General features: G+C 42.9%; 1 protein-coding gene across 1 annotated transcript; it reads right to left on the bottom strand.

The window, feature by feature from the left end:
- Window positions 1-254: 254 nt before the first annotated feature.
- Window positions 255-15956, bottom strand: LOC121640428 (proline-rich protein 36-like). The gene is made up of 5 exons (XM_041986170.1): window positions 15746-15956; window positions 9774-10412; window positions 9118-9279; window positions 8003-8207; window positions 255-7241 (listed from the first exon to the last, which is right to left on the bottom strand). The coding sequence occupies exons 2-5, from the start codon at window positions 9916-9918 to the stop codon at window positions 5372-5374; spliced, it is 2382 nt and encodes a 793-aa protein (XP_041842104.1). The 5' UTR covers window positions 9919-10412; window positions 15746-15956; the 3' UTR covers window positions 255-5371.
- Window positions 15957-16795: the final 839 nt, after the last annotated feature.

Here is a 16795-nt window from a genome sequence, read left to right as displayed (position 1 = left end):
TCATATTTTAAAAGTAGCATGTAGCATCAGACCAGATTATTACAATTATGTAAATATTTGCAGTTTTTGGATTTGATGGTCATGTAAACAAGCTCACTGCTGAAACTTAAAATTTTTTTTTACTGTTTTTTGTGGAAAAAAATATTTCTAAGCACAGCTTAGCTACAAATGCTAAGCTGGCTTGTAGCTAAACTAGCTCATAGCTAAGTTACAACACATGTCAAATCTATCTGCTGTGGTTCAATGAATTAGTTGATCAAATATCAAATCATATAAAAGTTATTAACTTTAATTCCAGGGTAAGTAGGAAATAGTCCCCCCTTCTAATCTATAAATGAGCTCTTTAGTTTATATTAACATATTTCTGCTTTTTACAAAAACTCAGAGTTTCGTTTTTAGATTCAACAGTTTTATTTGTTATATTTTTACACACTTTTAAAACAGGCTGGTTTAGTTAGGTCACACACATACATCCACACATACACACTAACTATTAATTTAATAATACTAATAATTAGCATCGTAACAAGAAGGGATTTTAACGACCAATGTCTTCCCTTCTTCCTTTCACTCTGTCGTCAGAAACCTCATGCAAACAGGAAGGGCAGAAGAGAGGAGATAACAAGAGTAACATCCTGCAGACAGAGGGAAGGACTTGTACAATAGAAGGACATCTTAGTAAATGAAATGTTCTGTTAAACATCACAGGTGGAGGTGCTACAATCTCCTTAAGGAACAAGTGAAAGTTAAACAAAGAGCTAAAATGGTTATTTGATCCAAATCCAAAATTTGGCTGTGGTCACATTTAGGGGTCAGAGCTGGTTTTACTGGATGGATTATCAATGTTTAATTTAATCAGAAAATATTTTTCTTCCTCAGGCCTCTGTTCTGAATTTGGACCTGTTTGGGATATTTTCGAGATAAGGAGACTCACCACTAAAAATTAGGACGTTTGGGCCAAATCCAGGTTACTTTTGGCACTTATGGCTCAGTTACGGCATTGGCGAGGCCAGATGTGGGCCAGATGTTAGTTACCAGCCTGGCTTGGCAACTAACATCTGGTGGGGTAAGACTTCTGTGGGCCACATGTGGTCCAGATGTCAGTTGTTCGCCTGGACGTGGATTAGAACAAGAATTATGTGGGTCAGAAGTCGTCCTAATACATGACGCCTGCCTGGAAATACACTGTGGCAATTTTCTTGCAGGCTACATGTGGTGGTCATGTGGCTGAGTTTTGGCAGCCACACTCACATTTAGTCAAGGCCACATTTGGGGCAAACATTTCTTGCCATCTGGGTGCTGAAGCAGAAAGACGTGATGGATTTCCAACTATTAAATGTAACCTGATGAAAATCTGAACATGCATTCTGAAGTTTTGTTTGCAATTATTGCCGGAAACATTCAAGACCTTACTCAGGTGGCCTTTTTGTGTCACTGTCCTCCTTATCTGTTTGTCCCAGGCAATAAAACCACCTTGAAAGAGAACAGTGTCACAATCTAGTGAGGGATCAATTACTCCACCACTACTCAAATCTTTCCCATGTTTCAGCTACAGACACAAGATACTGTGTAAGAAGATTGGAATGTAATCTATAGTTGGGGATAATCAGTTTCAAGCCTCTGACCAATAAATGTGAAACCAGTCAATGTGAATATTTTCAGACAGAAAAGTGATTTTCATATTTGATATTTAAAAACAGTCCAGTTGAACTCAACAAAGACATAAAGACGAGGTTTCCCAAAGTTACAAAGTCCCAACGTCAGCTGATGTACCAGGAGTTAAAAACAAGCTTTTATCCATCAATTGGTTGTCCACACACCCAAAATGCCTTGCAGCATCAGGACAGTTGACATTATGAAAGCTAATATTTTTATATTTAGATTACATCAACTAGTTCTTTCTCCAATTATAATAGTTTTATTCAGCCTAGACTGAGGTTGATGGAGACATTTGCACCTAAATAACACCATGACAACACAGCCATCACTCCCAGGTTGCCCAGTCTTCCCTCAGCTGATCTTAGCTCTGCGCAGCTTCTGGAAACCTGAGATACAGACAGAAACCAGACATTTCACCAGTCATTCTGCTCTAAAGCTCACATTCACACAGCGAGAACAGCTCCAAGTAATGCTAAGTTTTAACAGTTGTCAAGTAGAAATGGCACTCAGAAACCATAGAGATATATAACCTTTTTAGTTTAGGTAAACAAACAAACACCACCAACCACAACATCAACTACAACATCAACAGCTCAGTGTCACACTTGAACTTTCAGGATTCTTCGGCCTCTACGAACTCTACAATCAGTCCACTTTGACAAGTTCAAACAAGCTCTCAGAAGTCTCAGAGCCCGATGTCCGGGAAGTTTAGCCACACTAGATCATTTATACCAAGCCAAGCATGAATTCAGTCTCATGTACGTTCCTCCATCGCATCCTCTTTCTGGCAGGACTTTGCTTTTGTCTTAATTAAGTCCAAGCATAGCTTTATCCCATTCGGGTATCCCTATGGACACCTGTGTTAAGAAATTCATACATGAAGTACGTGAAGTAATGCAGCATGGACACAGGGTTTAAGGATCCGTCAGCCAGACTCAAGAGCCTTTCTGTTTAAGAAGGTTGAGTTATTGAAAGCTTCCCTTCTCTCAGGATGATGGCGGTGCCACCAGTTCGAGACTATGTTTGAGTTCTGGTCTGTTCCAACACCCTGCAAACTAAATGCACATTTGTGAAGCTCTCTAACTCGACTGACATTAACGGCAGTAAAAACAAGCACTTTGCAGGAGCAGGCATGAGATCATGTAAGAGGCATTTCTTCTTTGTGCTCCAACAGATTTCTTTGTTTACTTTTAAACCCCACTGATGCACGACAATACACAATAACAGGGTGACGAACTACGAATCTATTTTTTAATAAATTTAGATTTGAAGTTTCTGGACTGACACAGTTAAACCATTTTTCCACCAAGGAGTCCGTTGGTGCGGTTTATTCGGTAAACCCCAATCTCGGCTGTGTTTCTACAATTGACTGTACCCTTAAGGCTGATTCATTTTCCCATTATGTAAATAAGTGTGTCTGTTTTAAATGTCATGCTCTCATACCCTCATTATTTTGTCATGGTTGGTAGATAATACATCCACTAGAGGGCAGTGCAGAGTTCAGAGTTCGCCTCCGAGTTCTGACGTCAGTTTCAGACGATAAACATGCCGACGATGGAGGAGATCATGATGGTGTTCATTCTCAGAAAGAGACATAAAAGGAGGCAGCACAGTATACGGCGGTGGTCTGTGAAGCCATTGAATACATCAGGATAGCTTCATGTTTGTTCCGTTCGCGTGTCGCATTTGGCTAAACTGCTCAACACCGCCCCTGTGGTTTCTGGTGGTTTTACTCCGTTTCCTTCGTCAAAGAACGAATCCACAAAAGACCCAAAAAGGGACCAAATTACGCACATAAATGACGCAAAATATGAAAATGCTTCGATATGTCGTTAGCATGTAGCATAAATGGGCCTTTGCCTGGTAGGCGAGGTATTAGATGGAAATCTACGTCATAGCGTGATGTCTTAGCTGCACATCGTCTTCCTTCAATCAAACAAAGAAAAATGCGACACAGAAACAAAGGAGGAGAATGGTGGACACCCAGCAGTTTGTCTTCTTTCTTCTTGGCTTCGAAAAACTTTGTCTTACAGGAAGTGATGATTCCTGCAACCAATCAATAATATTTCAGTGTGTCAAACTTCAGCCTTTGCGGTCGGTAGGATTAGGACTCCGACAAAGGTCCCAAAAAAGTAGGATGGATCAGATATCTAGCCAGCCTTCCTGGTTTTTGCCTGTGGAAACACAAAAGAATTGCAAACCGACGCCATCCTGGACCCGTTGGTGGAAATTACGCTTCATTAAGTGTCACAAATGTATGATGGGATACTTCCACCAAACCTGCTGGAAATGAATCATTGCTTTGACAGTACAATCAACACACTGCTGCAAAAATCTCCCAAGATATATTCACAGGTCAGTCCAAACCTAAGCAACGCTTTATTTCAACTCTTTCTGCAGCTGGTTTCCGTCATTTTTTCTAGTTATTTACACACAGACTGTTGCTGACGAAAAATATTGCTCTTCACTTCTAATTTCAGAGTCTAAGGTGAGCTAAAACACACCATTTTGTACAAAACAAAAGGTACCAACTCTGCTTCGTTGACAAAATATACTCCTACGTCTTTCTGGCACAAAATATCAATTATTGACTCGCCCATCAAGCCCATGGCGTACGAAACATCAATAACAGCCTAAAATATGTACCAGTTCTTTTAACGGGAATCGCTGCCACTTTTACAGCCTTGAAAAAATTATTATGATTGAATTTATAAAGGAGAGAAGTCTATGAATGGAGAAATGCATGACGTGTAAAGCAAAAGTGTTTTGTTTAGATGGAGACTGTGGTGTATACGATGTATTGTTTTATCTGACCTCAAACTCAGAGCGAGACAAAGACGGGAAGATGACGTGTGCTGTCTGTTTGGTGCTTTGTTTCCGTCTAAAAGCGGCCATTGTAAGAGCTTTTCTCTGCAAGGAAGCCGGTGGATTCATCCACATCGAAAGCTTCCAAACCAAAGTCATGGAGCGAAAGCTGCAAACCAGCCGCCCAATTCGGCTCTGCTGACAGACTTGCCCATCAAAACGTCCCCTTACTGGATGAATCAGTCTTCCCTCTGTCAGTCAGCATGAATCATCCACCTACATCAGCCTCTCTTCCCATCCAAAGCAGGCGACTTGTTCTCGGCACGTTTCCAGACCTCCGTCATCAACTGAGGCGGCATGCAAGGTATCTCTGGCTAAACGCTCGGCTATTTAAAGTTATTAGTTTCTTTTAGGAAGGAGAATGTCACTATCGTGAGGGGCTTGGTGCAATCTCTGCCAACCATGCTCGCAGGTTTCATGCTGCATTTACGTCACACGGGACCGAAGGTAGCAATAGTTTATCTCACTGGTTTGTTACGGCTTTAAAACAGTCATATTGTGTTAGTATTTGATTACGCTAGCTCGGTTGATGCTGTTAATGTGTGATTTGTGCTGTATTTGTGTGTATAATTAGAAATCCTTCAGACATAGACAACTCTCCAATGTAAAGTGATGAAGGCCTGAAGTGCAGAGGTTCATCAACCTTTAGCTAATCTGAGCAGAAATTTGGAACAACACGTTTAATTTAATCTTTCATGTGAAATTTGCGAAGATGTTACCACGACAACTGTTTCCACCCAGATTCGCCATCATCTACCCAACTTCCCGGTCAGGTCTGTAAATGTGACAATCATCAACCTCTGTGGTTATTGAAAGATGATGGACGGTTTAATTTGTCCATTTCTGCTCATGACACCGTCTCCATGACGATGACAACTTTGCCGCTGTCATCAGACGTTGATGGGGTGGTGGCGGCGGTGGGGGTGCACAGTGCAAGTCCGTCCCCTGTGCTTTTGTGATCTCTCGCAGGACAGTCAACGCTGTCGTGGACATCAGTGTTCCCAACGCCTCCTCTCCTATCCTCTTTCCTTTCCCCATCCTCTTCCTCTTCTTCCTCTTCGTCCTCCTCCTCCACTCGACACCTACACACTTCAATCCCAGAGTCACCAGTAAGCCGCCGGTGTCTGTACTGGCTCTCGTCAGCTCCCATGTCCTCATCTTCGTCCTCGTCGTTGTCCTTCTCTTCCTGCTCGTCCTCCCAGCAGGGAGGTCCAGGTTCGAAGATGTCCACGCAGGGAGAGAAGACGGTCTGTTTTGGAGGGGATTGAGTAGCGCGGGGTGAGGGGGAGAGGGAGGAGGCGTGGCCAGAGGAAGACCCACCTTTGTCGGACTGGTGCAAAGCAGTGAGGGGGTCCAAAAGTAAAGCCGGAGCCGGGAAGGAGGGAGGGGATCGGGGTGAAGATGGAGAGATAACCGTAAGGGCCGCGTGAGAAGCAGTCAAAGAAATTTCAGACTCGACAGTGATGGATGGGCAGGAGGATGCTGGACAGGTGAGAGCTGAGTCGGACAGAGGACTTGATTCTGATCCAGAATCAGATCTAAAACCAACCTGGACATCTGAAGGCAATGTTGGAGTAAGATCTGACTCGGACGACTCATTCGGGACCAGAAGAGGTTCCGAACGGACCGGCGCTGTCGACAAATCAAGGCAAGATACAGCTGCAACGACAGAGCCTGAGTGTTGGGAAGGGCTTGACCCTGGGCTGGGAGGAATCTGGAAACATGATCCAGGTGACAGTTCTGAGTTCTGGCTTTGAGTAAATGAGAATGAAATGGATGCTGCATCGGTACCTCGGGTAAGATTTGGAGTTAGAATGGTGTTAATGGTTGAATCTGGTACTACGGGGGTTTTAGGAGGCGGGTTAGGGATTAGAATAAGCTCTGAATGAACTGAATTTGGAGATCCACTACGATCAGAAAGGAGTGGTTCTTGATCTTGGGTGAGGGTTGTAGGTACTGGAGTCTGGGAGAGGGTTGTAGGTGCTGGAATCAGCATAAGGCTAGTATTGTGGTCTGGGGTTGGAAAGCTGGCAGACGTTGTTATGAGAGTAAAAGTTCTTCCAGCATCTGAAGGTGATACTGAGGTTGGGCTACAAGGAACACTAGCTGGATCCAAAGTTCTGGTCACACTGAGGGTTTCTAGGGCGTTGGCAGCCCTACAGCTGTCAAAAGAGTAAGCTGTTGGGGTAGGTGGTCCCGATGTGCTCTCAGTGCTCATGATTTTAATAGATGGGAGCACTGGGTCAACAACACTTGGACTGGGGAGGTGGCTTGAGCTGCCGGTGCTGATGAACGGGGAACACGGTGCTATGTCAAGATGCTGCTTTGTGGGAGATGTAGTTCCAAGAGGAAGGTTTAGCTGAGGACCAGGTGAAGGCAGAGACTGAGGGGAGGCCGCCCTGGTAACAACCGCCACAGTAACAGTCTGGCTGGGAACCGATGAGTCCTTGGCAACTGGTTCTTGAGCCCGGCCACCTTCTGGATCTTTGATGTCAACAGCCACTGCAGCACCCATCCTTTCAGAGACGCACTGGGCCTCGTGTGCCTCCAGACAGCTTGCAGCAGCAGCAATAGTCTCCATGGTCACATCAAGCGTAAGGGGCGTGGCCTCGCTTGGTGTAGAGGCGTGGCTTGTGTCAGTCTCATAGGTGACGGGTGCAGATAGAGAGGAGCTGCATGGAGAGGACGGGCAGCAGGAGTCACAGGAACAACTGGAGCTGCAGGAAAGATAAAATATTTCATTTAGTTGAGCCATATTTTATTCCTAATAGAACATAAACAACATATCACATAATGAAACTGAGACATTTCACCATTTCATGGAAAATATGAGCTCATTGTGAATCTGATGGCACGTCTGTAAAATGTTGGAACAGGAGCAACAAAACACTGGAAAACTAATGCAAATCAGAAATATCTGTGGGAGCATTTGAGCACTAATTAGATTAATTGTCAACAGGTCAGTAACATGATACAATGAGCATTTCAGAGAGTCTCTCATATGAACAGAGGTTCATTAATCTGAAATTAGTTCTAAAAATTATGAAACAATTTTAGAAAATGTCCCTCGTGTAAAATTGTAAAGACTTTTAAGAATCCACCAACTACAGTGTGTATAGCAAAAGATTCAGATAAACCGAAGGAATCTCTGTGTGCATGGATACTGGTGATATTCTGCATTAAAACCAGACATGATTCTCTACAGGAAATCACTGCATTTGCTCAGGACGACTTCCAGAAATAAAATATAAGTTGAAGAGATTTATCCAGGTCCCATGCGTACAGAGATTCCTCCTGATTCTTTGAATATTTTATATTAAAATAATACACTTTAGATAGTGGGATCTTCACAAATTTATTTAGAGGAAGTTTTTTCTGAAATTGTTCCACAATTTTTAGAACAGTTTGTCTCAGACTGGTAAACCACTGGCCGTCTTTCCATCTGAGAGGCTTTGCTCTGGTATTATCAGCCTGTTACCTGTTGTCAGAGCTGAGGGAGGACGGACCGTCGCTAAGCGGCCGGTGCAGCAGCGGGCCGTGTTGCGTCAGCAGATGGGGGTCAGCTGCACGTGGTGGCTGCGGGTAACGCGGAGTGGTGAAAACTGAGCTGTAAGGAGGAGGAGGGGTGGAGGGTTGAGCTGCCACCTCCTCATAGGACGGCAGCTTCAGCGATGCCAGAAAACCTAAACATACAGGAGGAGAGGAAGGTTTGTGCAAACAGCTGTTAGACTCTTCTTTCTGCATGAATTCAGGGTATTGATTAGACATGCAAATGATCTGATACCCAGATCATTTGCATCCTCCATGCTGGCACTTTGCTGCTAACCAAGGTGAAGATATCAAGAGTCTTGCCTGCTGCAGAGAGACTGTACTTGACTTCCTCCCAGGAAGTCGAAACAACACACAGGTTCGTAAGAAATCTGTATCTAGATTTAACTGCCATACTCTGGTTGACCAATATTGATATTTATTAAGTCATCCATCTATTGTTTTACAACCTGTATTGGTCATTAAAGCAGGAACCTCATTTTGTGAAAAATTTGGTAGCTCGTCCCTCTAGTCCCTCTCCTCGGCCCTATTACATGGTCCTTTTCTTTTGGGAATCCAAATCCAGATCCAAAATGATCAAACCTCAGCACTTGAGATGATTTCTGGGCATCATTCACAGAGAGTCTTCGTTCACAGACTGAACCGTGAAACTGGATTTTGTTATATTCTGGTGAAATCCTTAAACCAAATGATAACAAACTGAATAAAACGAAAACCTAAAAATGCCCCAAAAATCCTCAAAAATGAGTGAAGAGGAGATCAGGTACTGCAGGACATATCAGGAGTTTTACTTCTCAAAATTTCCACTCTGTCGTCATGGCAACAGATTAGAAAAGCAGTCCAACACTTGACAGCTGAGCGTCAGTTGCAAACAAAAGGACAAAAGAAGAGCGGCTTCATTTTGAGCTGAGAGATGAGTTCCCATTCATCCTGGAAAACCTGGAAACATTTTCCAGTACTGTTGTGCTGAAATGATGCTCAGCTGTTGTCCAGTAATTTCAGAACATGTGACACAACAACCCTCCAGTGAAGGCAGACACTTACTGAGGTCTAGCATGGAGGAGGGGAAAGAGTTGGCTCCATGGTAGGCCAGCAGGCTGATCTCTCTCTGCCTCTGCTGCTGCTGGACTCTGAGTTTGGCTCGGCGGTGTCGGTACGCACAACAGCAGCTGAACAAGATGAGGACGGTCCACAGCAGCCAGAACCCTGAACACACCATTAAAGACACACAACAGGGTTTTAACTTTATTCTTATACTGAAATTAAAATGTCATCTGGCCTGGTAAAGTTGAGTTACGGGACAAACGCTGGCTCTTAAAGTCCATTGTCCTGCAGGTTTAAGCTGTTTCAACACACCTGAATGAAACTAGTGGTTCGTGGTACAGAAAAACAAGCTGTTGGAGCCATTTGATTTTAGTCAGGTTTGTTGGAGCAGGGACACTACAAAACCTGAATCCCTCGAGGACTAGGGTTTGACATCACTGGGTTACAGAATCCCAGTTTAAAAAAAAAAACATTCCTTCATACCAACCCTTTTAGTGTTTGTAAAACCATAGGTTCCATATGCTAATCAGAGCTCTATACATTTTCTGTGGAGGAATGAATCAGCATTAGCTACGTTTTGGCTAATCTGCCCACAAAACATTTTCTAGGGAGGAATGAATTAGCGTTTGTTGAGTTTATTTAAAGTAAAAACTTACACCAGAGCTCGTAGTAGTACGTGCAGCAGCCGGTCTCTCCACAGCAGTGTCCCGTCTCACACAGGTATCCTCCATTTGCGCTGGCCCCGGGGCAGTACCGCGGTCTCCCCAGCAGGGGCAGGCTGCCACCTGAGTGGTACTCCATCGCACCCCTGCTACGCCCAGACTTAACCCCGAGCCACCGCTACCTGCTCTCCTTGAGCTGCTAACAAGCTGTTAGCTGCTAAATGCTAAATCCCAAATCACAGAGTAACTACATTTTAAAGTAATTTGTCTTCTGGTTGAATTTCGGGTCAGAAAAGTGAAGTTTCTTTTTTTTTTTTTTTAGCTAACTGTTAGCTGAACTGTTAAAAAGACATTAACCTTAACTACATTTTCTGGTTAAACACCTGCTGTGTTTGTAAAGATCACAGTGAAGCTGCTGTTAGCCTGGCAGTGACATTTCCTTTCTTTTAAACAAGCCACTAAACATCAGATCTGTTAGCACCAAACAAGGCTGGAAGGCAGCGCCTCCTGCAGGTCAACAAACTACTCCCTGTATGAGACGCAGAGCTGCTTCTACAGCTAAATACTGAGAGCTGCAGCAGTAGGAGCGGAGCAGATGATGGACTGAGACGACGGCCAAGAGGAGGTCCTGAACTGGAGAGACAGAAAACAAACAAACAAACAATAGTTTATTGATAAACAGCAAGACAGTCACACACACACAGAGCCTCTACTACAGGCCTGATTGATATTCATCACTGCTCCGACTCAAACCTCAAGAGATACAATGCTGCCACTCTTTCCCCACCACACACACACACACACACACACACACACACACACACACGAATAGCTGATATATATATATATATAATATATATGGGGCTTTTGCTGTTTATGGCCCCGGATCGTGGAACGATCGGCCTCTTCATATCAGCCTCCTTCTTGCCTGATTTTAAGTCTCTTCTTTAAACTCACTATTTTCCTTTGTCTCTTTACACTCTTGAGATTTTGACATTTTGCTTCTGTTTATTTATTTTACCTTGTCTTATTTACTGGATGTTATCGGTTTGACTGATTTAATTCTTTTTGCTTTCAGTCATCTGCACAGCACTTTGATCCTCTGTGGCTGTTTTTAAAGTGCTTTATAAATAAAGTTGGATTGGATATATTGGTGGTGGTGCTGTCCTGGCACTGGAGCACCAGTGGAGTGTCGTGGTGTTGAGGTGGTCGGTGGAGTCGGTCATCAGGGTGTATGTAAAGTGTGTGCAGCCCTTTCGGAGCTGCCATGTTAGATATACACCTGTATGCTGCTCTGCTGTTCTTCAGTCACCCGCTGAGACAGTTTACAGCAACAAGAAGCTTTTAGAATGACTCAGATCAATTTTAATTCTTTAAAGTACGTTTTTTTAACAGAAGAGAGAACAGAACCGTTTCCACCTCACCAACCGTCTCCATGGTGATCATTTCTGTCATAAAACCAGCAGATGTGACGACTGAAGTTAAACAGCCGACATTAGTGAAGAAACTCTGATAAAACTGATGATCTGGATAAAATCAGCTTTTATCATTGAAGTGAGATAAAAGTCCTGCAGCAGCTTCACCCAAAGTAAACACCTGCTGATAAAACACATTACTGGCTGTTTCATTTTTTAAAGTTTTTCTTCACTTTTTTTTCATAAAATGACATTAAATGACTACTTTAGTTGTAATGACCAGTTCAGTATTTATGCAAACACAGGCCTCTCTGTTAGCGCTGTGCATTGCAGCTGCACAACACAAACGCCGACGCAGAAACTGGGAAGAAGAAACTACGAGCTTCTCTACAGACGATGCGACAGCAACAACAATCTGTGGCAAATTTCCAGCTTTTCAAAAGGTCGACGGAAGCTGCTGCACTCAAATAAAATCACCCTCCAATCTCTAAATTTCAAAGAAAATATGCATCATATTTTATTTTTTTATTTAACAGGCGACAATCAGAATAATCCCTTTTAAAGTTGTTCGTCTCCCTTGTTGAAGTTGCAGCCACAATGAAGCTGCCCACGCTTTCCTCTGCTAATGCAGGTCCAAACCTCCTCCTGATGGCAGCGAGTGGGAGGATGAGTGAGGACAGGGTGAATGAGCGTCAGCCGTTTGTTACCGTATTCATCATTAAGTGCCTTGTGTTGTTCATTTGTCCTTTTTCTTCTGAAAATCACAAAAAGGGTCTGATGAGACTCTAAAAGAGGATGCCATCATCCATCGCTGACACGCACACAACGACGAGCCACGAAGACGCTTCATCTAGACTGATTATAAAATAGACGTGCTTCAATTTGTCTTTATCTCATCATTTTCTACTAACATAAAAGTTCAAGCTCAATAATTATCTTACAATACTAGAATAACAGTTATTTATGCAGCCTTTTATGTATTACACTGAGTATGCCAGTCACACTGAGGATAGTACTACGAATGTCACATCGTATAAATAATCACGATTATTTGACTTCAGTTAGTTTCACAACACTCGTAAAATCACATGAACACAATTTATAGCTCTTTATATTTTATTTATTTCTATCTTTAAATGCCATCATTACACAATGTAACAAACAATTTAAACTAACAAAAACCCGTCTGCTCTGTAAATAGTAAATAAACATGTTAACACGGACAAACAACTCGATCCTGGAGATGATGCCGAGCTAAAGCTGCTGCAGAATGTTTCCTTATCTGCAAACAGATGTCTGAAACTCAGATCAGCATCCTCCACATCCTCAGGTAAAACTGAAGACGATGGAGGACCTCAGAGACAGATGTCACTTGATTGGTGACTGGAAAAAAAAACAACACAATCTCAGTCCATACAGGCAGAGACCTGGTTCTGTTCGGTTCGGAGGAGAAAGGAAGGTCTGTTTCAGGGGTGGCCAACATCGGTCCTCAAGAGCCACAATCCTGCAGGTTTTCCATGCATCCCTGCACCAACACACCTGACTCAAATTAAATGGATCCAGCAACCTATAAGGATCTGAACAATGACTCATTAGTTTAAGCCAGGTGTGCTGGTGCAGGGATGCATGGAAAACCTGCAGGATTGTGGCTCTCGAGGACCGACGCTGGCCCCCCCAGGTCTATTTTTTAGGCAATCTACCGTTCTTCTCTGTAAAAAAATTAAGTTAACAGCCAGGGGCAGACTTTAAAAAATAATTATATTTATATAAAACTATAAATCTGAAATATAATGATCTATAATTCTAGTCACACCGCCGAGCACCACCAGGGTTTCCCACACACGGACCGATGTGTGGCGCCACACATTCACCCCGCCCCTCCCTGATGCTGTTTTAAGCAGAAAATCTGAATATTTTAACAAACATCTTTATTAGCTCTATTGGTGACTTGGATCAACCCGCGCCTCACTGGTAGATGCACTCACACTGACAGCTGATTGGCCCGCGGATATTTGGTACAAAGAGGACGGCCGGCGACATCTGGAGTTAACCAAAGCTCGACATGATACGCTGGGCTCTAACATACCTGCCTAAAAATGGTTGTAGCTCAGAAAAGGTAATGTTAGCCTAATGAACGGAGCGTTATAAATATTGAACATCCCGCACCCTAGGTGAGCATATAACGTTGTTAACGCAGCAAACAATGTGATTAAGATGAAATGCCGTTAGCTGAGATAGGCTACAGATGGCTATACGCCCAGAGGAGTTTTAAAAAATGATGCAGATCTGGTTCCACTGAAAAAATGAAAGTTTTAACATGTTCCAAGATTATAGCAAATCATTATTAGATAAAATGTAAACGTAACACCAACTACCATAATGGTCCTCTGTGGTTGGAATAAAGCCAAGAAGATGTTGGATGAGCTGGAGTTGGTTTAGTGAGGATAGCAGGTAAATAGTAGCAGGAATAACTGGAAATGAGGAAAAAGTGGAAACATGGAAATAGTTTCTGTTGTGTGTTTGTTTCAATAACAATATTTTTTCTCCTGGAAGACTTGAGAGAACGATGAGATGAGAAAAGGTTTGGTCACTGTTGGTCTGTGTGTTATTTCTATAAAGTTCTGTTAGTAATAAATTCTGTTTTCTTCTTCTGGTCGACCTTTATGCTGCTATATCTATTCATACATTCATTTTACATCATTTTACCTCCCAATCTGACAGCTGAGAAGCATCATGTCTGCATGCTGCTTCAGCTTTTACATAAGGGCAGAGCAAAAATAGTAAGAATTGTTTAAAGTGTTAATTTGCAGCACCAGCTCTTTCTTGGCCAGAGAGGGCTTCCATAGTTCATGGTTCAAACTCAGAAACAACATGCTGGAAATGAGTTTGAAGGCCGTTTCTATTAAAGGCAGTAGTACACAGTAATGTCGATCTTTTTCTATCAGAACGTTCACCAAGTCCTCCCACATCTGTCCGCCAAACTTCTCTCCCACCTACCAAGCTACGTCTTTTTGCGTCTCTTTCTGGATCATTATCATGACGTCCTCCGCCGTCGCCATGTTTGTTATTGTCTGACACTGACTCCAGGACTCAGAAGTGAACTCTGACTTCTGGTGGATGAACTGTGGGCACTGACGTTTGAAACAGACGTACAAAAGGGGCCGAGGCGAAAGCGATCACAGAAAAAACCTTGGTTCATTCACATTTTCCACACGTTTTTGTATTATTTACATAATCTTTTTTAATTTTTCCACACATTTACATGTAAAAACATGCAAATTATAAGAAAAGCTCTGACTGCACTACGCCAGTTCCACTGTTAAACAACGACAGTTGTAATGGCATGCAAAGTTAAATTTAAGTTTTCTACAGTATTTTCTTAAAATACTCAAAAAGAGAAACTTTTTTCTTTCAATGAGGACTCACTTTTTTTTATTAATCTATTATTTGTAAGTAAGTCACAGAGTGTCATATGAAGCATATCGCCTCAAAACAGAGAAATTAGCTCCCTGGTTATTGACACATTATTTGTCGCTAGTAATTATACAGATTTTAGTCCTTTCAAGCATGTGTTTAGATTCACTTTAGATTTAACTCTGAGAAGGGATGGTCACAATGACAGCAAACCTTTCTTGAGTCATTTCTCTCATTTATAGGATGTTTTTTTTTATTAAAGAAAGGGAAAAAATAATTCAAAATAAATTTTCCATATCAGCAAGAACTACCTTTAACTTTTTGTATGTTTTGCCAATAATGCTAACAATCACTTAAACAATTAAAATGAAAAACAAACTTAAATCCGTCAACAGTCTTAATGCCCATAAATAAACCACAGTTGAGAAATTATCACTAATTAGATTAGCGGCTTTTTATATACTGTAAGATATCCTGCGTAAAGGCATGATGAAGAAATTTGATCAATACACTTCTAAGTCTTTACCTGATTAACTTTTATTGGCGTTATAGTAACTGATTTCTGGATATGTAAATATTAAAACACGCAGCTCTCAGACAGACATTTAAATGTCCTGCTAGATGAAACCCACTGAGACCAAAATGTCCTTACTTTACACAACTGTCCTCACTCCCTGACCGGTCCTCATACTGCATATTAACAGGTAAACACACACACTCACACACTACTGCAGAGTTCAGCAGGATCACCAGGGACGTTGGTGGTTTGTAAAGTTTCTAATCTGGCCAAGTTCAGGCTGCATGCTGCATTGCTGCGCGCGCACACACATATACGCGCGCACACAAACACACACGGTTAACAGCCAGCGCAGCCTGGTAAACATGACTGCTGATGGTCAGTGAACGCAACACGCATATACACAGAGGCCATAAATGAAGACAGAATATGTTTACACAACACCGCGTCCGTTAACATGCAAACCCACGCGGGTTATTTTAACATACAGCAGCTCGCGCACCAGATCTAAGCACGTATATGACAATGTTTCTATTCACAGCCAGCAAGTCCGCAGACGGACCCTCCAGATGTCGTTAATGGTGAAATCCCCCCAAGCTAAAACACAAAAACAACCGTACCGCTCCAGCCGTCCGTCCCGCCTCCTCGGAGTCGGTCAGCGGGTCTCGCTGCTGCGGGTGTCGGTGTAGTTACTGCTGGTCTCGCGGGGTGTCGGTGCTCGGTACCGCCGGGGCCTCCTCTCTCTGTCTCTTCTGTCCCCCGCCTCCTCACTCTCCCTCATCGGTGCGACCCTCCGCCAGCCCCGCTGCCATCAGCGCCAGCGGCACGTCAAGCCCGCGACGCACGAGACCCTTCACTTCCGCCTCATCGGCTTCGAGGCTTTCAAAATTAAAGCACATCGAATGTTAATAGCACATATAGAGATCCAGAACCAGAACCTGAAACTACAGCACATTAAGGACTCATAGTACTTCTCTCTTCATGAGATGGAAACAGTTTGAAAAGACAAATATTATAATCAGTGTAGGCAGTTACTGAGATGATGCTGCATGAATGCTACAGTAGGAAAATGGTAATGTTTCATGCTGCATTCACGTGTACTCAGAAATAGAACAGTTTAATATGTATATCTGTTAGATTATTGTTGATTCTATTCAAATTTTAAGGGCGGCACATGGTCTCCGAGGCCACCTCCCTGATCCTGCACCTGGACTCACCCTTGATGAGCCTTTATTTTCTACTTTCTACTGTACAACTCATTAAATTCCCATATCTATATTAAATAAATGAAGATGAGACCTGTTTGCCATAGGTGACCCTACCAGGGGCATAAAGCCCCCTACATCATAGCTCCTAGGATCTTCAGGACTCGCAAACTTTTCCACCGTAGTAAGGTGGGGGCCCAGGAAGGAGCATTGCATCTTCCAATACACGACTGAATGAGGTCCTGCCCCAAAGAGAAAGAGTTCAAGTATCTCGGGGTCTTGTTCACGAGTGAGGGAAGAATTGAGCGGGAGATCAACAGGTGGATCAGGGTGGCGTGATGCAGACTCTGCATAAGTCTGTCGTGGTGAAGAGGGAGCTGAGCCAAAAGGCAAAGCTCTTGATTTACTGGTTGACCTATGTTTCTAACCTCTGTGGTCACGAGTAGTGGGTAGTGACCAAAAGAA

The sequence above is a fragment of the Melanotaenia boesemani genome, chromosome 5 (genome assembly GCF_017639745.1).
Source record: "Melanotaenia boesemani isolate fMelBoe1 chromosome 5, fMelBoe1.pri, whole genome shotgun sequence".
Taxonomy (NCBI): domain Eukaryota; kingdom Metazoa; phylum Chordata; class Actinopteri; order Atheriniformes; family Melanotaeniidae; genus Melanotaenia; species Melanotaenia boesemani.
This window is presented reverse-complemented; position numbering and strand designations above follow the sequence as displayed.

Bases quoted from the DNA above. Each gene is read 5' to 3' on its own strand.
- LOC121640428 (XM_041986170.1), bottom strand. From the start codon at position 9,918: ATGGAGTACCACTCAGGTGGCAGCCTGCCCCTGCTGGGGAGACCGCGG. The intron at 8,208-9,117 runs GTAAGTGTCTGC...CTGTATGTTTAG, and splicing joins CTCCTCCATGCTAGACCTCA to GTTTTCTGGCATCGCTGAAG. The intron at 7,242-8,002 runs GTAACAGGCTGA...TCTTTCCTGCAG, and splicing joins TCCCTCAGCTCTGACAACAG to CTCCAGTTGTTCCTGTGACT.